This window comes from Saccopteryx bilineata, chromosome 6 (genome assembly GCF_036850765.1).
Source record: "Saccopteryx bilineata isolate mSacBil1 chromosome 6, mSacBil1_pri_phased_curated, whole genome shotgun sequence".
NCBI lineage: Eukaryota > Metazoa > Chordata > Mammalia > Chiroptera > Emballonuridae > Saccopteryx > Saccopteryx bilineata.
In genome coordinates this window covers 201,983,106-201,999,331 of record NC_089495.1, presented here as the reverse complement: position 1 = coordinate 201,999,331, position 16,226 = coordinate 201,983,106, and the positions used below count along the sequence as shown (strand labels likewise).

The following is a 16,226-nucleotide window of genomic DNA, read 5'->3' as shown; positions in this document are numbered from 1 at the left end:
AAGATCAACACCTTGCTTCTTGTATGTGTCTTGACCAGGCAAGCTTGGGGTTTTGAACCTGTGACCTCAGCATCCCAGGTCTATGTTTTATCCACTGCACCACCACAGGCCAGGCAGCACCTGAATCTTAAACAAATTACTTAAAGCCTAATTTTGTGATAATAGAATTATTCATAGCTGCTAACTATAAAGTTACTATTTTGTACTAGCCATGTGTTCCTTTATTTATTTATTTTTGAGACAGAGACAGAGAGAGGGATAGGGACAAACAGGAAGGAAGAGAGAGGAGAAGCATCAATTCTTCGTTGCGGCACCTTAGTTGTTCATTGATTGCTTTCTCATATGTGCCTTGACCAGGTGGCTAAAGCAGACTGAGTGACCTCTTGCTCAAGCCAGTGACCTTGGGCTCAAGCTGGTGAGCCTTGCTCAAACCAAATGAGCCTGTGCTCAAGCTGGCGACCTTGGGGTTTTGAACCTGGGTCCTCCACATCCCAGTCTGATGCTCTACCCACTGTACAGCCGCCTGGTCGGCAACCTGTGCTCCTTAAATGGTGGATTATCTCATCAATCCCTCACACCCACTACCTGCAGATAGGCACTTGCATCATAACCATCCCCATTTCACTAGCAGCTCAGTGAGTGTTCAGTGCCATTCGACCTTTCTTCTTGTCTGGCACCACATTTTCATATAATCCGGGAGGACAAACTAGTAATCTGAGAATTACTTGATATGCATGATGTCAGAGATGAAAGATAATTTGATGTGGTATTTTATTTATTTTTATTTTTATTTTTTTTACAGGGAGAGAGAGAGAGAGATAGGGACAGACAGACAGGAGTGCAGAGAAATGAGAAGCATCAATCATCAGATTTTTGTTGCAACACCTTAGTTCACTGATTGCCCTCTCATATGTGCCTTGACCGTGGGCCTTCAGCAGACCGAGTAACCCTTTTCTCAAGCCAGCAACCTTGGGTCCAAGCTGGTGAGCTTTTTGCTCAAGTCAGATGGGCCTGTGCTCAAGCTAGTGACCTTGGGGTCTTGAACCTGGGTCCTTCTGCATCTCAGTCTGATGCTCTATCCACTGCACCACCGCCTGGTCAGGCTGATATGATATTTTAGACAAGCCAAAATGAGGCCTTCTGCTGATTGGATTTACTTATATCAGATTTAATCATTATTTTCCCAGAGTATTAGGTGAAACCATTCAAATATCTGACTCTTTTTCTAGGGTCCGTATGAAACATTCCTGCTGACATAGCTTTTAGTTTATTAGGTTTCAGCTCCTTTAATTACAACTCTCAATCATTCCTGACTTAGTTTGATTGGATTTGTGTGTTTCCTTATATCAGGCCTTTGGAATGGGGTGTTTAATGGATAGCTCAACCTTCATATTACACATTATTTTTCTTATGGAAAATTTCTGGTGTGAAAAACTTTATAAATTTAGGAAACCTTAAGAGGAAATGGCCTGACAAGGCGTTGGCCTAGTAGATAGAGCGTTGGCCTGGGATGCAGAGAACCAGGCTCGAAAACCTGAGGTCGCCGGTTTGAGCGTGGGTTTACCAGCTTGAGCATGAGGTCTCTGGCTTGAGCATGGGATCATAGACATGACCCCATGGTCACTGGCTTGAGCCTAAAGGTCTCTGGCTTGAAGTCCAAGGTTGCTGGCTTAGCCCAACGTTGCTGGCTCGAGCAAGGGGTCACTCAGTCTACTGTAGCCTCCCAGTCAAGGCACATATGAAAAAGCAATCAATGAACAACAAAGATTGCTCAGTGAAGAATTGATGCTTCTTGGCCCTGGCCGGTTGGCTCAGTGGTAGAGCATTGGCCTGGCGTGCAGGACTCCCGGGTTTGATTCCTGGTCAGGGCACACAGGAGAAGCGCCCATCTGCTCCCCCCCCCCTTCCTCTCTGTCTCTCTCTTCCCCTCCCGCAGCGGAGGCTCCATCAGAGCAAAAGATGGCCCGGGTGCTAGGGATGGCTCCTTGGCCTCTGCCTCAGGCGCTAGAGTGGCTCTGGTCTGGACAGAGTGACGCCCCGGATGGGCAGAGCATCGCCCCCTGGTGGGCGTGCTGGGTGGATCCCGGTCGGGCGCATGCGGGAGTCTGACTGCCTCCCCGTTTCCAGCTTCAGAAAAATTAAAAAAAAAAAAGAATTGATGCTTCTCATCTCTCTCCCTTCCCTAGCTGTCCCTCTCTCTGTCTCTGTCTCTCTCTCACATATACACAAAGAAGAAATGGACAGTCACCTACAGCCTGTTTTTTTCTCCCAGTTTTTTTTTTTTTTCATTGATTTAAGACAGAGGAGAAGGGAGAGAGAAAGAAGCATCAACTCATTGTTCCACTTAGTTGTTCCATTTAGCTGTGCATGATTGGTTGCTTCTCATACGTGCCTTGGGGATTGAACCTGCTATCTTGGTGTGCTGCGATGATGCTCCATCCACTGAACCACTAGCTAGGACCTTCAGTCTTTTTTCTTTTAACGCACGTATGAGTTTCAGTATGGGCTCAAAGTGGTGTAATTTTGCATTCTGCCTCTTCATGTAATGTATTGCGAGCAAATTCCAAGATGCAATGGTATTCCACATCAGAAATGAGTACCCACTCTGTGATATTTCCATATTCATTCATTGCAAAAATTGTGCTTCTGGCATGAGGCAAATTGGATGTCGTAGGCTGTTGAGGGTCAAAGTTTCATGCTATGTGGAGATAGTCTGCTCAAATTCCCTGAGAGCTCAAGAGTGGCTCCATCTCCATCAAAACTACCACTAGCCCCTAAACATAGATTTTACTCATATAGAAAATGACCAACAATTACAGTACCCAAAGGCTCGATAAAGAATTACTTAGCAACTCTGACCAGGTAGCTCAGTTGGATAGAGCATCATCCCAATATACCAAGAATTACTTAGGAAAATATAAATTGTTAGAATGGACTCAAGAAGTAGAAAATAAAAATAGATCAAAGAAAGTATAAATAGATTTTTCTTGTCCAGCTTTCCAAAAGTAGGACCAGAAATCAGTGTCTCTTTGTTTCCTTGGTAGCAGTTAGCATTCATGGCAGTTATAGCTTGCTGTTATTTCATTTATCTGTTTACTAGCTACATTTTTGTCCTCCCCCAATGAACTGGAGGCTTCATGAGGGCAGGTACTGTGCTTCTCATGGTGTTGACTGTTTTCCTAAGTGTTCTGTCTGCAGATATTTGGTGACTGCATCAGCAAATGATTAACTTTAACCCTGAGAGCAATGAATTGTTTTCTTGGCGTTCTAAGGGGTGCCCCTTTAGGTAAGTCCTTTCTCCTCACAGTTCCAGAGGCTCCAGGATGCTGTATAATAGAGGAGGAACCAGTGGCACATCTGTATTAGGATGAGGGCAGGAATGAAAGGGTGCAGACAGGGTTTCCTGGAGATTTGTGTTTTGAATAATGCCTGTTTGTCTTTTATGTGTAGTGAGTGATGCTACACTCTGGGCAGACTTTGCCTAAGTTTCATAAATATTTAATTGGCTTTTTCAGGAGAATAAAGGCAGCCCCGTTGATGACTGAAAATGACAAAGCATCCACCTAACAGACGAGGAATCAGCTTTGAAGTGGGAGCCCAGTTGGAAGCGCGGGACCGATTAAAAAACTGGTACTTTTACATTTTTCTGTTACTTAAATCCCTTCAGTAAAGGACTTTTGCCAGCACTGATAAAGAGGGGTAGCTTGGGCTTTTCTGTAGCGTTTTCCTGCTCCCTGAGTCTTGGAAGGTAGAGGGAGCCTTAAGTCTGCAGCCTTGGGGAGTGTCCTTTCTCTTTGGTGCAGGGACCCTTGTGTCAGGGGGACCATCCTGTTACCTCTTGTTTATACTTGTTACCCTTTCTGCCTCTTCATCTGAAGGAGTTATGAGAAAAAGAAGCTTGAGTGGCTACAGGGAAGGGAAGAGTTAATAGCGGCAGCTCTTTTGCTCTTGGCTGCCTCTGGAAGAGGAGATGTGAAAGATCAAGGATGGAAGCATGAAAGGGTTGGATCAGAACAGCTCTTGTGTTGTGAACAACCCCTGCTGTCGTCAGGGTGTGTTGTGTGGTTGAAATGTAATTGTCATACTGTATGAGGTGATTAGATTCAGCAGCTGAGGGGTTGTAGCCTTTGTCATGGACTTGTGACCTATGGTAACAAGCTGCTCGGAGCATCAGTTTCATCTGTGGATGGGGGTAACAGTAGTATTGACCTCAGAGTTTTCTCTGAGAATCAGATTATAGGATATGTGGGGAAAGGCTGTCTATAAAATGGAGGTGATTGTTGAGGACATTACAGAATGTGGTTCTCAAGGTGGAGGCAGGGCTTCCGAACTCAGACCTTTCTGAGTTTTTATGAGGGAGAGTGTAGTCCTTTCGGGGATTTTCTCAAAATGGAGAGGCTGATCAGTTTTGGAGGTGGCAGAAGAGAAGATGGGAAGAGAAACGAAGAAATGGCTGGGGCAGACAATGTCTCTGCTGTTTTCAAAGAGGAGTTCTTTTTATTTTATTTAAAAATTTTTTTCCACCTGACCTGTGGTGGTGCAGTGGATAAAGCGTTGACCTGGCATGCTGAGGTCTCCAGTTCAAAACCCCAGACTTTGCCTGGTCAAGGCACATATGGGAGTTGATGCTTCCTGCTCCTCCTGCCTTCTCTCTCTTCTCTCTCTTTCTAAAAGTGAATTGTATATATATATGCATGCTGGTTGACTCAGTAGTGGAGAATGTCGGCCTGGTGTGTGGAAGTCCCAGGTTCAGTTCCAGTCAGGGCACACAGAAGAAACATCCATCTGCTTCTCCACCCCTTCCCCTCACACTTCTCTCTCTCTTTTCCTCCCCTTCTGCAGCCATGGCTCGATTAAAGCGAGTTGGCCCTGGGCACTGAGGATGGCTCCATGGCCTCCTCCTCAGGCACTAAAAAATGTCTCCAGTTGCAACAAGGCAAGGGCACCAGATGGGCAGAGCATCGCCCCGTAGTGGGCTTACAGGGTGGATCCCGGTTGGGGTACATGCAGAAATCTCTCTGCCTCCCCTTCTCTCACTAAAAATAAATAAATAAATATTTTTCCCTATTAATTGGAGAGAAAGAGAGAGAAAGGAGAGCGAGAGACAGAGGGAAAAGGGGAGTGAGAGAGAGAGAGAGAAAAGCATCAACTCAACTCATTTCACTTACTTGTTCCATTTAGTTGTGCACTCATTAGTTGCTTCTCATGTGTGCTCTGACTGGGGACCACACCTGCAACCTCAGTGCTCTGGGACAGTACTCTATCCACTGAGCCACTGGCCAGGGTAGAATTCTTTTTATTATTATTTTTTATTGATTGATCTTCTTTTTTTAGAGAGAGGAAGAAAGAGAGAAAGAAACATCAATTTTTAAAAAATTAATTCACTTTATGAAGGAATAATTGACAAATATAATTAAAAAATTTTTTTAATTTCTTTTTTATTTTTATTTTTTACAGAGACAGTGAGAGAGTCAGAGAGAGGGATAGACAGGGACAGACAGACAGGAACAGAGAGAAATGAGAAGCATCAATCATCAGTTTTTTGTTGCAACACCTTAGTTGTTCATTGATTGCTTTCTCATATGTGCCTTGACCGTGGGCCTTCAGCAGACGGAGTATTCCCTTGCATGAGCCAGTGACCTTGGGTCCAAGCTGGTGAGCCTTGCTCAAACCAGATGAGCCTGTACTCAAGCTGGCGACCTTGGGGTCTCTAACCTGGGTCCTCTGCATCCCAGTCTGACGCTCTATCCACTGCGCCACCACCTGGTCAGGCCACTTATGTCTTTGAAGAGAGAAAGTGTACCTCTCGACCTATTGAGCAAGTTCAGTTCAAAACAGATACAGTTTAAAGCTATGGCGGTTTGCTGCTGAGTTTGAGGGAGCTTGACAGTGCCACTCTTGCTGCTCAGTGTGCCAGTAGCTCACAGCAGCACCCAAGTAGATGTCCCAGTCAGTAGTTTTTTTTTTTTTTAATTTTTTTTTATTCATTTTTTAGAGAGGAGAAAGGGAGAGAGAGAGGAGAGAAAGAGGAGAGAGAGAGAGAGAGAGAGAGAGAGAGAGAAGGTGGGGAGGAGCTGGAAGCATCAACTCCCATATGTGCCTTGACCAGGCAAGCCCAGGGTTTCGAACCGGCGACCTCAGCATTTCCAGGTCGACGCTTTATCCACTGCGCCAACACAGGTCAGGCCCAGTCAGTAGTTTTGCTGATCTGCAGAGTCAGATGGTGGCATGGTACAACCAGGGAATGCAGAAGGGTGCAGGGCTACCTGATTTTAGTCCTCAAACAAAGAGCTTTCCCAGCCTCGGAGTCTGGTCTACCTCTCTGCCCAGGTTGCTTAGTCATCAGTTACTATCCGATTGATAGGATGTGATAGGTGTATTTTGAGGGCAGTTATAGGTGGGCTATCTATTTTGTTTGCTGAAACAATTCCAGTGCCTCAAAACTGTACATACTGTATAATAGATGCTCAATAAAGTATTTGTGGACCGAGCTCCAAATGATTGTAGGAAAACATTTTCCTGTGTTGATTTCATTGCTTACATATTAAACCTGAGAGAAATGTGTAAAAAAAAAAATTAAAAAGATATATATAGATTTTAGAGAAAGGAAGGGTGAGAGAAACATTGATTTGCTGTTCTACTTATTCATGCATTCATTGGTTGATTCTTCTATGTGCGCTGACTAGGGATTGAACCCACAACCTTAGTGTAATGGGACAACACTCAAACCAACAGAGCTACCTGGCCGGGGCCACATATTGGTTATTCACAGCTCTGTGAGTGAATGCTGACAGTTGGAGTGGGAAATCAGAGGGAGATTATTATCCTTTCTAATTCCTTTTTTTTTAAGTATTGAAATATTTTACATTTTTTTTAAGCCTTTATTAATTTTAGAGAGGAGAGTGAGAGAGAGAGAGAGAAGGCGTAAGGAGCAGGAAGCATCAACTCTCATATGTGCCCTTTTTTTTTTTTTTACAGGGACAGAGAGAGAGTCAAAGAGAGGGATAGACAGACAGGAATGGAGAGAGATGAGAAGCATCAATCATCAGTTTCTTGTTGCGACACTGTAGTTGTTCATTGATTGCTTTCTCATATGTGCCTTGACCGCGGGCCTTCAGCAGACCGAGTGACCCCTTGCTCAAGCCAGCGACCTTGGGTCTAAGCTGGTGAGCTTTCTTTGCTAAGCCAGATGAGCTCACACTCAAGTTGGTGACCTCGGGGTCTTGAACCTGGGTCCTCCGCATCCCAGTCCGACGCTCTATCCACTGCGCCACCGCCTGGTCAGGCTGTTTTGTTTTGATGTAATGTTTCTTCAGTTTTTATTTCTGGGCTGTGTGTGGAGGACCAGATTCCTGCCGAGCACTGTCCAGCTGCTCTAATTGACGCCTGTGCAGTGTGTGGTGTTGGACAGCTTTACTCAGAAGCAACCAAGACTTAGTAGCAAGCCTTCCTGGGGCTTGAGATCATGTACTGTGGACAGACCAACATTGTATCCTTGTGTGAGACCTGGACTGTCTGTTAGACCTGGACTGTCATCCTAACCACGAGAGAGTGATTCCCTCTCATTTGGGGTGAGCTTCCCTCTCCTGCAGTCCTCTCCTCTCCTTGGTGGAGCCCTAGGGTAAGTTAGCTTATCTGATAGCTTAGAGCCCTGTTCTCAGATTCAGAAACACAAGGGCCGGTGTCTCCAACCTGTATACCCTCTAGATCCCACTTTTAGTAGCTTGGAGTAAAATTTATTATGGTACAGTATTTGTTGCTATATAACAGATTTTCTCAAAATTTAATGTCCTGAAATAACACTGAACATTTATTATCCTCTCAGTGTCTGTGGGTCAGGAATTAGGAGCAGAAGGCTCTGGCTCCAGATCTCATGAGAGTGTGGTCTAAGGTGGCTTCCTCTTGCTGTTGGCAGCTTGGTGCTGGTTGCTGGCAGGAGACCACATGTCCTTGCCATGTGGATCTCTCCATAGGATATCCAGAATACTGTCACTATGATACAGCACCTGGCTTCCCCCAAAAGAACTCCAAGAAGCAGCAGGGCAGTTTGTGTGTGTGCGTGTGTGTGTGTGTGTGTGTGTGTGTTAAAATACACATAATACGAAGTTTACCGCTTTAACCATTTTTAAGTGTACAGTTCAGTGACATTAAGTACATTTTGTTGTGCAGCCATCACCATCATTCATTTCCAGAACTTTTCATCTTCCCAAACTGAAACTCTGTACCCATTAAACCAGGGGTCCCCAGACTTTTTACATAGAGGGCCAGTTCACTGTCCCTCAGACCGTTGGAAGGCCGGACTATAAAAAAATCTATGAACAAATCCCTATGCACACTGCACATATCTTATTTTAAAGTAAAAAAACAAAATGGGAACAAATACAATATTTAAAATAAAGAACAAGTAAATTTAAATCAACAAACTGATCAGTATTTCAATGGGAACTATGGGCCTGCTTTTGGCTAATGAGATGGTCAATGTGCTCCTCTCACTGACCACCAATGAGAGAGGTGCCCCTTCTGGAAGTGCGGTGGGACCCGGATAAATTGCCTCAGGGGGCCGCATGTGGCCCGCAGGCTGTAGTTTGGGGACCCTGCATTAAACGATAACTCTCCCTCCTCTCCTCCCCCAGCCCCTAGTAAACCACCATCCTCTTTTCTGTCTCTATGAATTTGACTATTCTAGGTATCTTATATGAGTGGAATTATATAGTATTTGTTATTTTGTGATTGACTTATTTCACTTATTTAAAAAATTTTTTTTTCTTTTTAAATTTTTTCTGAAGCTGGAAACGGGGAGAGACAGTCAGACAGACTCCCACATGTGCCCGACCGGGATCCACCTGGCACGCCCACCAGGGGCGACACTCTGCCCACCAGGGGGCGATGCTCTGCCCCTCCGGGGGGTCGCTTTGCTGCAACCAGAGCCACTCTAGCGCTGGGGCAGAGGCCAAGGAGCCATCCCCAGCGCCCAGGCCATCTTTGCTCCAATGGAGCCTTGGCTGCGGGAGGGGAAGAGAGAGACAGAGAGGAAGGAGAGGGGGTGGAGAAGCAAATGGGCCCCTCTCCTATGTGCCCTGGCCGGGAACCGAACCCGGGTCCCCCGCACGCCAGGCTGACGCTCCACTGCTGAGCCAACCGGCCAGGGCCAAAAAAATAAATAAATTTTTTTTATTGATTGCTTTTAGAGAGACAGGGTGGGAGAAGCATTTATTTTTTGTTCCACTTAGTTGTGCATTCATTAGTCGCTTCCTGGTGTGTGCCCTGGTTGGGGATTGAACTTGCAACCTTGGTGTTTCAAGATGATGCTCTGAGTGAGCTAATGAGCCAGGGGTTATTTCATTTATTATAGTATTGTTTTTTTAATTGATTTTAATTTATTGTGTTTACATAGAACTTACTATAATGTTTTTAAGGTTCATCTATGTTGTTGCATGTAACAGAATTTTTTTTAAGCTGAGTAATAAATATTTCATTGCATGGCTATATTACATTTTGTTTTTCCATTCATCTGCCATTGGACATTTGGGTTGGTTGTAACAAGAGTCTATCTCTCCCTCTGCTGTAATCACACATCTTCATAGATTTGGCTCTTTTTGTAAAGATTATTTTTATTTATTGACTTTAGAGAAAAAAGGAAGAGAGGGAGAGGGAGAGAGAAAGAGAGAGAGAGAGAAGTCAGGTGGGGGGTGGAAAGCATCAACTCATAGTAGTTGCTTCTCACATATACCTTGACCAGGCAAGATCAGGGTTTTGAATTGGCAACCTCAGTGTTCCAGGTCAATGCTTTATCCACTGCGCCACCACAGGTCAGGTAGATTTGGCTCTTTTTCCAAACCACTGTATATTTCCTGGCCCAGAGTAGGTACACAGAAAATGTGTGCTAATGGTTTCCAGAGGGAAGGGGGGGGGGGGTTGAGGAGCTTTGAAAAAGGTGAAGAGATTAACAAGTACTAATTGTAGTTTCAACACAGTCAAAGAGATGTAAAGTACAGCATGGGGTCTATAGTCAATAATGTTGTAATAACTATGTCTGGTGCCTGACCAGGCGGTGGCGCAGTTGATAGAGCGTCGCACTGGGATGTGGAGGACCAAAGTTCAAGACCCCGAGGTTGCCAGCTTGAGCGGGGGGCTCATCTGGTTTGAGCAAAGCTCACCAGCTTGGACCCAAGGTCGCTGGCTTGAGCAAGGGGTTACTCGGTCTGCTGTAGCCCCACGGTCAAGGCACATATGAGAAAGCAATCAATGAACAACTAAGGTGTTGCAACGAAAAACTGATGATTGATGCTTCTCATCTCTCTCTGTTCCTGTCTGTCTGTCCCTATCTATCCCTCTCTCTGACTTTCTCTCTGTCTCTGTAAAAACAAAACAAAACAAAACAACTATGTATGGTGCCAGGTGTGTACTTGAAATATTGGGATATCACTTTGTAAAGTATATAATTGTCTACCACTGTGCTGTACATGTGAAGCTAATAAAAATTAGCAATGAATCTAAACTGTAATTGAAAAATAAAATTTAAAAGATAAAGTCATAATGTAAGAAATAGAAATAAGTAAAATGTCTGTGGAATTGATGAATTTCTCTTATAATTTTTGTCCATTCTCCTTGTCCCTTTATATTTGATTGGCTACTCTGGCTTTCTGTGGCTTCTGTTTGTCTTAGTGACCATTTATACTGCTTGCTTAAAATAAAGTGACTGTAGTAACTTAGCTTACTATGATGTTTAGATTATCTGACCTTTCCAAGTTGAATGTTGGATAAATATTTGATCTTGATAGTTTTTGGCCTTTGGTAAAACTATTTTGTGACATTTAATTTTGTCATAGTGATCATAGTTAATGTGCATAGATCCTTTCCAATTTGACAATTTTTGTACTGCGATCTGTTTGACATCTACAATGTGGGTATCATTGGTTTATTTGATGATTCACTTTGGTTTGTGTGTATCTTTCTATTGGTGTTTGGTGGCTCTATGTATTCATAAATCTTTTTAAAAATTACATTTGATGAACATTTATTGAATGCTTAATATATGTAGAACACTCTAGAGGAAATTTAAACATTTGGCAAACATTTCTTCATCTTTAAGATTCAGCCCAAATGCTAAATTGTCTTCTCTAAAGCCTCTTTCCCAACCTTCCAGAACTTACTTAGGTACTGCCCCTGAGGAAGGTGAGCAGAGAAAGTAGATTTGGCTAAATAAGAGATTAGGAAGTAAGTGGTAGGAAATTTACTTTAAAAAGAGAACGGTCTATTCAGGTGCTTTAGAGAGGTTAGAAGAGAATATTCAGAAACTCAGACTCTCAAGCCCAGGTGTGCCATGGGCAGACAATGCCTCTCTTCCACCTGATCCTGGTTATGAGGTGTATGCAGGCCAGATAATTCTAGGGCTATACTCCTTTACTTTGTCCCTTCAGAGATCAGGAGTGTTCTTGGCTCTCTTTTCTTGTGGAGAGGGGTGAGAAATTCCAAGGAGTCTACCCAACTTCAGACTTTGCCACACTCAAACCCCTGATGTTTGTTGGGTTATCTGTTTTGTATGTCTGAGACCTAGCAGTTTGTCTCAGAAGCAAACTTAATTAGGAATGTTTGTTAAATAATAGACTCAGACTCAATAGAGCATAGTTTCTGTCCTATAAAGTGCTTAGCAATATAGCATTTGTAGTTGCCATGTAAAAGTTTGTGACTTGTTTGAAATATTTGTATAGAGTCTAGAACTCTTCTATTCAGAAGAAAATTATTGATTTTGAACACTTAAACTGTATTTGATGATCATTTTAAACTCTCTTATTAGTTTATGCAAAATTAACCCAAGAACGGTAGAAAACTTGACCAGACTAGTAACCATAGAAGTAGTGGAAAAGTAGATAATGAACTACCTTATTAAAAGGCCCAGCGTAGGTAGTTTCATAGAAAATGAAATAAAACTTTCTAGTTTGTTCTATGAGGTTAGCATAGCCTAATACTGATACTAGGCAGGAAGGGCATACATAATACAAGGAAACTGGAGCAAATCCTACTTACGAGAGAGACAGAAGCCTGACCAGGCAGTGACGCAGTGAATAGAGTGTAGGCCTGGGACACAGAGGACCCAGGTTCAAAACCCTGAGGTCGCCAGCTTGAGCACAGGCTCATCCGGCTTGAGTGAGGGCTTTCCAGCTTGAGCCTGGGGTCACTGACTTGAGTGTGGGATCATAGATATGGCCCCATGGTTGCTGGGGCTTGAGCAAGGGGTCGCTTGCTCTGCTGTAGCACCCCTCTTCAAGGCACATATGAGAAAGCAGTCAATGAACAACTAAAGAGCTGCAACAAGGAACTGATGCTTCTCATCTTTCTCCCTTCCTGTCTGACCCTATTTGTCCCTCTCTCTGACTTTCTCTGTCCAAAAAAAAAAAAAAAAAAAAAAAAGACACAAAACTTGTCAATAATATACTAAAATCCCAAACACTTATTAAGTGAATGACACATGCAACCAAATGTGACTTACTTTAGCAGGGTAATGATAAATTTAGTAAACCTGTTATTATATTAACAGAGTAAAATATAAAAGTTGTATAATCTTGGCAAAGAATGAAAAATCTCAAAACTTACTTTTGGTAAGTTAGGGATAGTGGAAAACTTCACAAACTTGAGTCAAGTTCTTATACTTAATGATGGAATACTGGAGACATTTTCATTAAAAAGAAAGATGTCTAGAATTTCTGCTAATTTTTAAAAAATTTTTATTAAGTGAGAGGCAGGGAGCCAGAGAGACAGATTCCCCCATGCGCCCCAACCAGGCTCCGCCTGGGCAAGCCCCCTGTTGGGTAATGTTCTGTCCATCTGAGGCCACTGCTCCATTGCTTGGCAACCGAGCTATTTTAGCGCCTGAGGTGAGACCATGGAGCCATCCTCAGTGCCTGGGGTCAAGTTGCTTGACCCATTTGAGACATGGCTGCAGGAGAGGAAAAGAGAGAGAGAGAACGAGAGAGAAGGGGGAGGGGTGGAGAAGAAGATGGTTACTTCTCTTGTGTGCCCTGACTGGCAATTGAACCTGGGATTTCCACATGCTAGGTGGACACTTTACTGCTGAGCTAACCAGCCAGGGCCTCTGCTAATTTTTAACATCATCTTAGAAATACTACTCACTGTGATAAAACAAGAAAAATAAAGGGCAGATATCATGAAACAGGATAGTCAATTTGAAAATATGTTCGTCTTCTGGGAAATGCAGGAGAATTAATTAAAAATCCATTGGATACAGTTTGAACAGACTCAGAATAATAAAAAGTTACAAGGTATACAGTGAGAATGATTGCTTCTACTTCTTTATCAATCTTCACTCAACCTTCAATAGATAACTAGTTTTATTAGTTTCTGTTCATCCTACCAGTGTTTCTTCATTTAAATACAAGCAGAAAACCTTATATTCTTATTTTTCTCTTTTGTAACACAAAAGGTATCAGAAATGCACTATTCTATAGCTTGCCCTTTAAAATTATTATTTTTAAAATACTTTTTATTGATTTTAGAGAGAGGAAGGGAGAGAGCGAGAGAGAGAGAGAGAGACAGGAACTTCAGTCTGTACCTGTATGGGCCCTGACCGGGGACCAAACTGGCAACCTCTGTGCTTTGGGATGATGCTCTAACCCAGGGGTCGGGAACTTATGACTCACGAGCCTGATGTGGCTCTTTTGATGGCTACATCTGGCTCGCAGACAAATCTTTAATAAAAAAAATAACATTAAAAATATAAAACATTCTCATGTATTACAATCCATTCATTTCCAACTGCTCATGTTCATGGTTGCGGGTGGCTGGAGCCAATCACAGCTGTCCTCTGGGACAACACCAAATTTTTATTGGATAACGCGTAACACACACGGGTCGTTGTATGGCTCTCATGGAATTACATTTTAAAATACATGGCGTTCATGGCTCTCTCAGCCAAAAAGGTTCCCGACCCCTGCTCTAACCAAACGAACTATCCAGCCAGGGCTGCCCTTTTAAATTTAATGCCTTGGGGATCTTTCTATATCAGTTCATTGAGTATGTTCTTATACTATATTTTTTACAGTTGCATGATATTCTATTTTGTGGATATGCCAAGTAGCATATAAACCCAATAACCTTGAAGCTATGGGTTAGTATCTGCCAAATAAATACTTTTCAAGACATCAAATTTAAGCGTGTTTGGTTTTATTTACACACAAATATTAAGTAACTAAGTCCTTATAAAAATTCAAACAAGCCTGACCGGGCAGTGGCGCAATGGATAGAGCATCAGACTGGGATGCGAAAAACCCAGGTTCGAGACCCCGAGGTCGCCAGCTTGAGCGAGGGCTCATCTGGTTTGAGCAAAAAGCTCACCAGCTTGAGCCCAAGCTCGCTGGCTCAAGCAAGGGGTTACTCGGTCTGCTAAAGGCCCGCGGTCAAGGCATGTATGAGAAAGCAATCAATGAACAAGGTGTTGCAACGTGCAACAAAAAACTAATGATTGATGCTTCTCATCTCCCTGTCTATTCCTCTCTCTGACTCTCTCTCTGTAAAAAAAAAAAAAAATTTAAACAACAAGCAAAAGTCTCTCGGCCATTTCTACTCTTTCTCCTCCCCCGCTCTAACTTGTTATCAGTTTGGTGTTCAATATCTGCTCCTTTCTGACTGGTATTTCCATTAAAAATTTGATTCCCAGCTGTGTGGTTAGTTTGGAACTAGAGTTTCCTTAGTGGCTGTAATGAATTCAAGCTGGAAATTCTCTTTCCCCCTCGCTTTTTTTTTGTTTATACAGATTTATATATACAGATTTCATTCTTGTCTCCTCTTTGTTAACCTTGTTGCATCTTCTCTAGATCTCCTTTTGGTTGTCCAGCTATTTAAATTGAGCCAGATAAAATTAGTAATTTTGTAGGTAAAATACAGAAGATTATTAGCAGTTTTATGTAGTTCACCCTAATAGTTTTAAAGCTTAATTGGTTCACATATCTTGTTTTCTTTAAGGACAGGGGCCGGAACATGTATGTTTTATAGTTCCTTTCAAGATCTGGAGTTGACAGGCCAAATCAGTCACTTAATAAAGTTCTGTTGACTTACGAAGTTTAGCTGTTCTCAAGGCAATTAGCAATTGTGGTCCACCAAGTCTTACTGGGTTGATCTCTAAGATCAAATCTTCGTCTGTTCTCTGAAATGCTTTGGATTTCTCCATCCTTCATGAGTGACTTGCATCATTGTCACACTTCAGAGAAGTAGGGAGAACCATCTTTTCCTTTAGGAAACCTTGCTGACCCCTTGGTTACTGTTGATCCTCCTAGAGAGTTTTTTGTAGCCTGCAGATAGTGGGATGCCTGTCCCCTATAAAGTTTTTTGAGCAAGGAAGAAGCTTTAGGGCCCAGAGGTCCTGCAGACTAGAAATATGTGCAGCAGAGTTGCTAGCCTAGGAATTTGGAGTTGATTCTATGAATCCAGACTTCCCAGACTTTTAGAAGGCACTGACCAGTGCAAGTTCAAAAGAATTTGGGGTTTGGCTTGAGGTTGCCAACTTTTTATTTTACCAAATAAGGATATTTAAAATAAGCATAAAAGTATATACTTTTTATAGTTAATACATGCTCATGGTACGACATTCAAAACATACAAAAGAATATATATTGAATAAAATAAGTCTCATACTTCCTCTCCAGTTTCTTAATTATCCAGTTCCCCTCCCAAGAGGCAAACCGGGTTGCTTGATCATCCTTCCAGAGATAGCCCACGCATTTAAAACCAGGTATGAATGTACTGGCTGTCTCCCTTCCTCCAAAGAAATAGTCTATTTAATACTGTATTACATCTTAAGTTGATCCTCCCCCCCCACTTTTCTTAGAAATCTTTTAAAATCAGTATGTAGAGAGCTGCCTCATTCTTTTTAAAGGGCAGTTACTTTTTTTTTTTTATTAGCTAGAGAGAGAAAGAAACAGGCAGAGAGGCAGGAGGGGAGAGAGATGAGAAGCATCAACTCATAATTGCAGCATTTTAGTTGTTCATTAATTGCTTCTCATGTGTGCCTTGACTGGGTGGCTCCAGCTGAGCCAATGATCCCTTGCTCAAGCCAGTGATCTTGGATTCAAGTTAGCGACATTGGGCTTCAAGTCAGTGACCTTTGGGCTCAAGCCAGTGACCATGGAATTATGTTGATGATCCCACATTCAAGCTGGCGACCCTACTCTCAAGCTGCTGAGCCTGCGCTCAAGCTGGATAAGCATGTGCTT

The 16,226-nt window shown here is 42.8% G+C and overlaps 1 protein-coding gene across 3 annotated transcripts in view; it reads left to right on the top strand.

Annotated features, from left to right (window-relative positions):
* Positions 1-3,513: 3,513 nt before the first annotated feature.
* PHF20 (PHD finger protein 20) overlaps positions 3,514-16,226 on the top strand; it is an 87,281-nt gene continuing 74,568 nt past the window's right edge. For 2 of the 3 annotated variants that reach the window (XM_066234662.1, XM_066234661.1), the window contains exon 1: positions 3,514-3,630. In XM_066234662.1, coding sequence (XP_066090759.1) covers positions 3,548-3,630 — 83 coding nt within the window. In that variant the 5' untranslated portion in view covers positions 3,514-3,547. Of the gene's footprint in view, positions 3,631-15,584; positions 15,746-16,226 lie in introns of those variants that run through there. The other variant, XM_066234660.1, reaches the window with a different exon arrangement.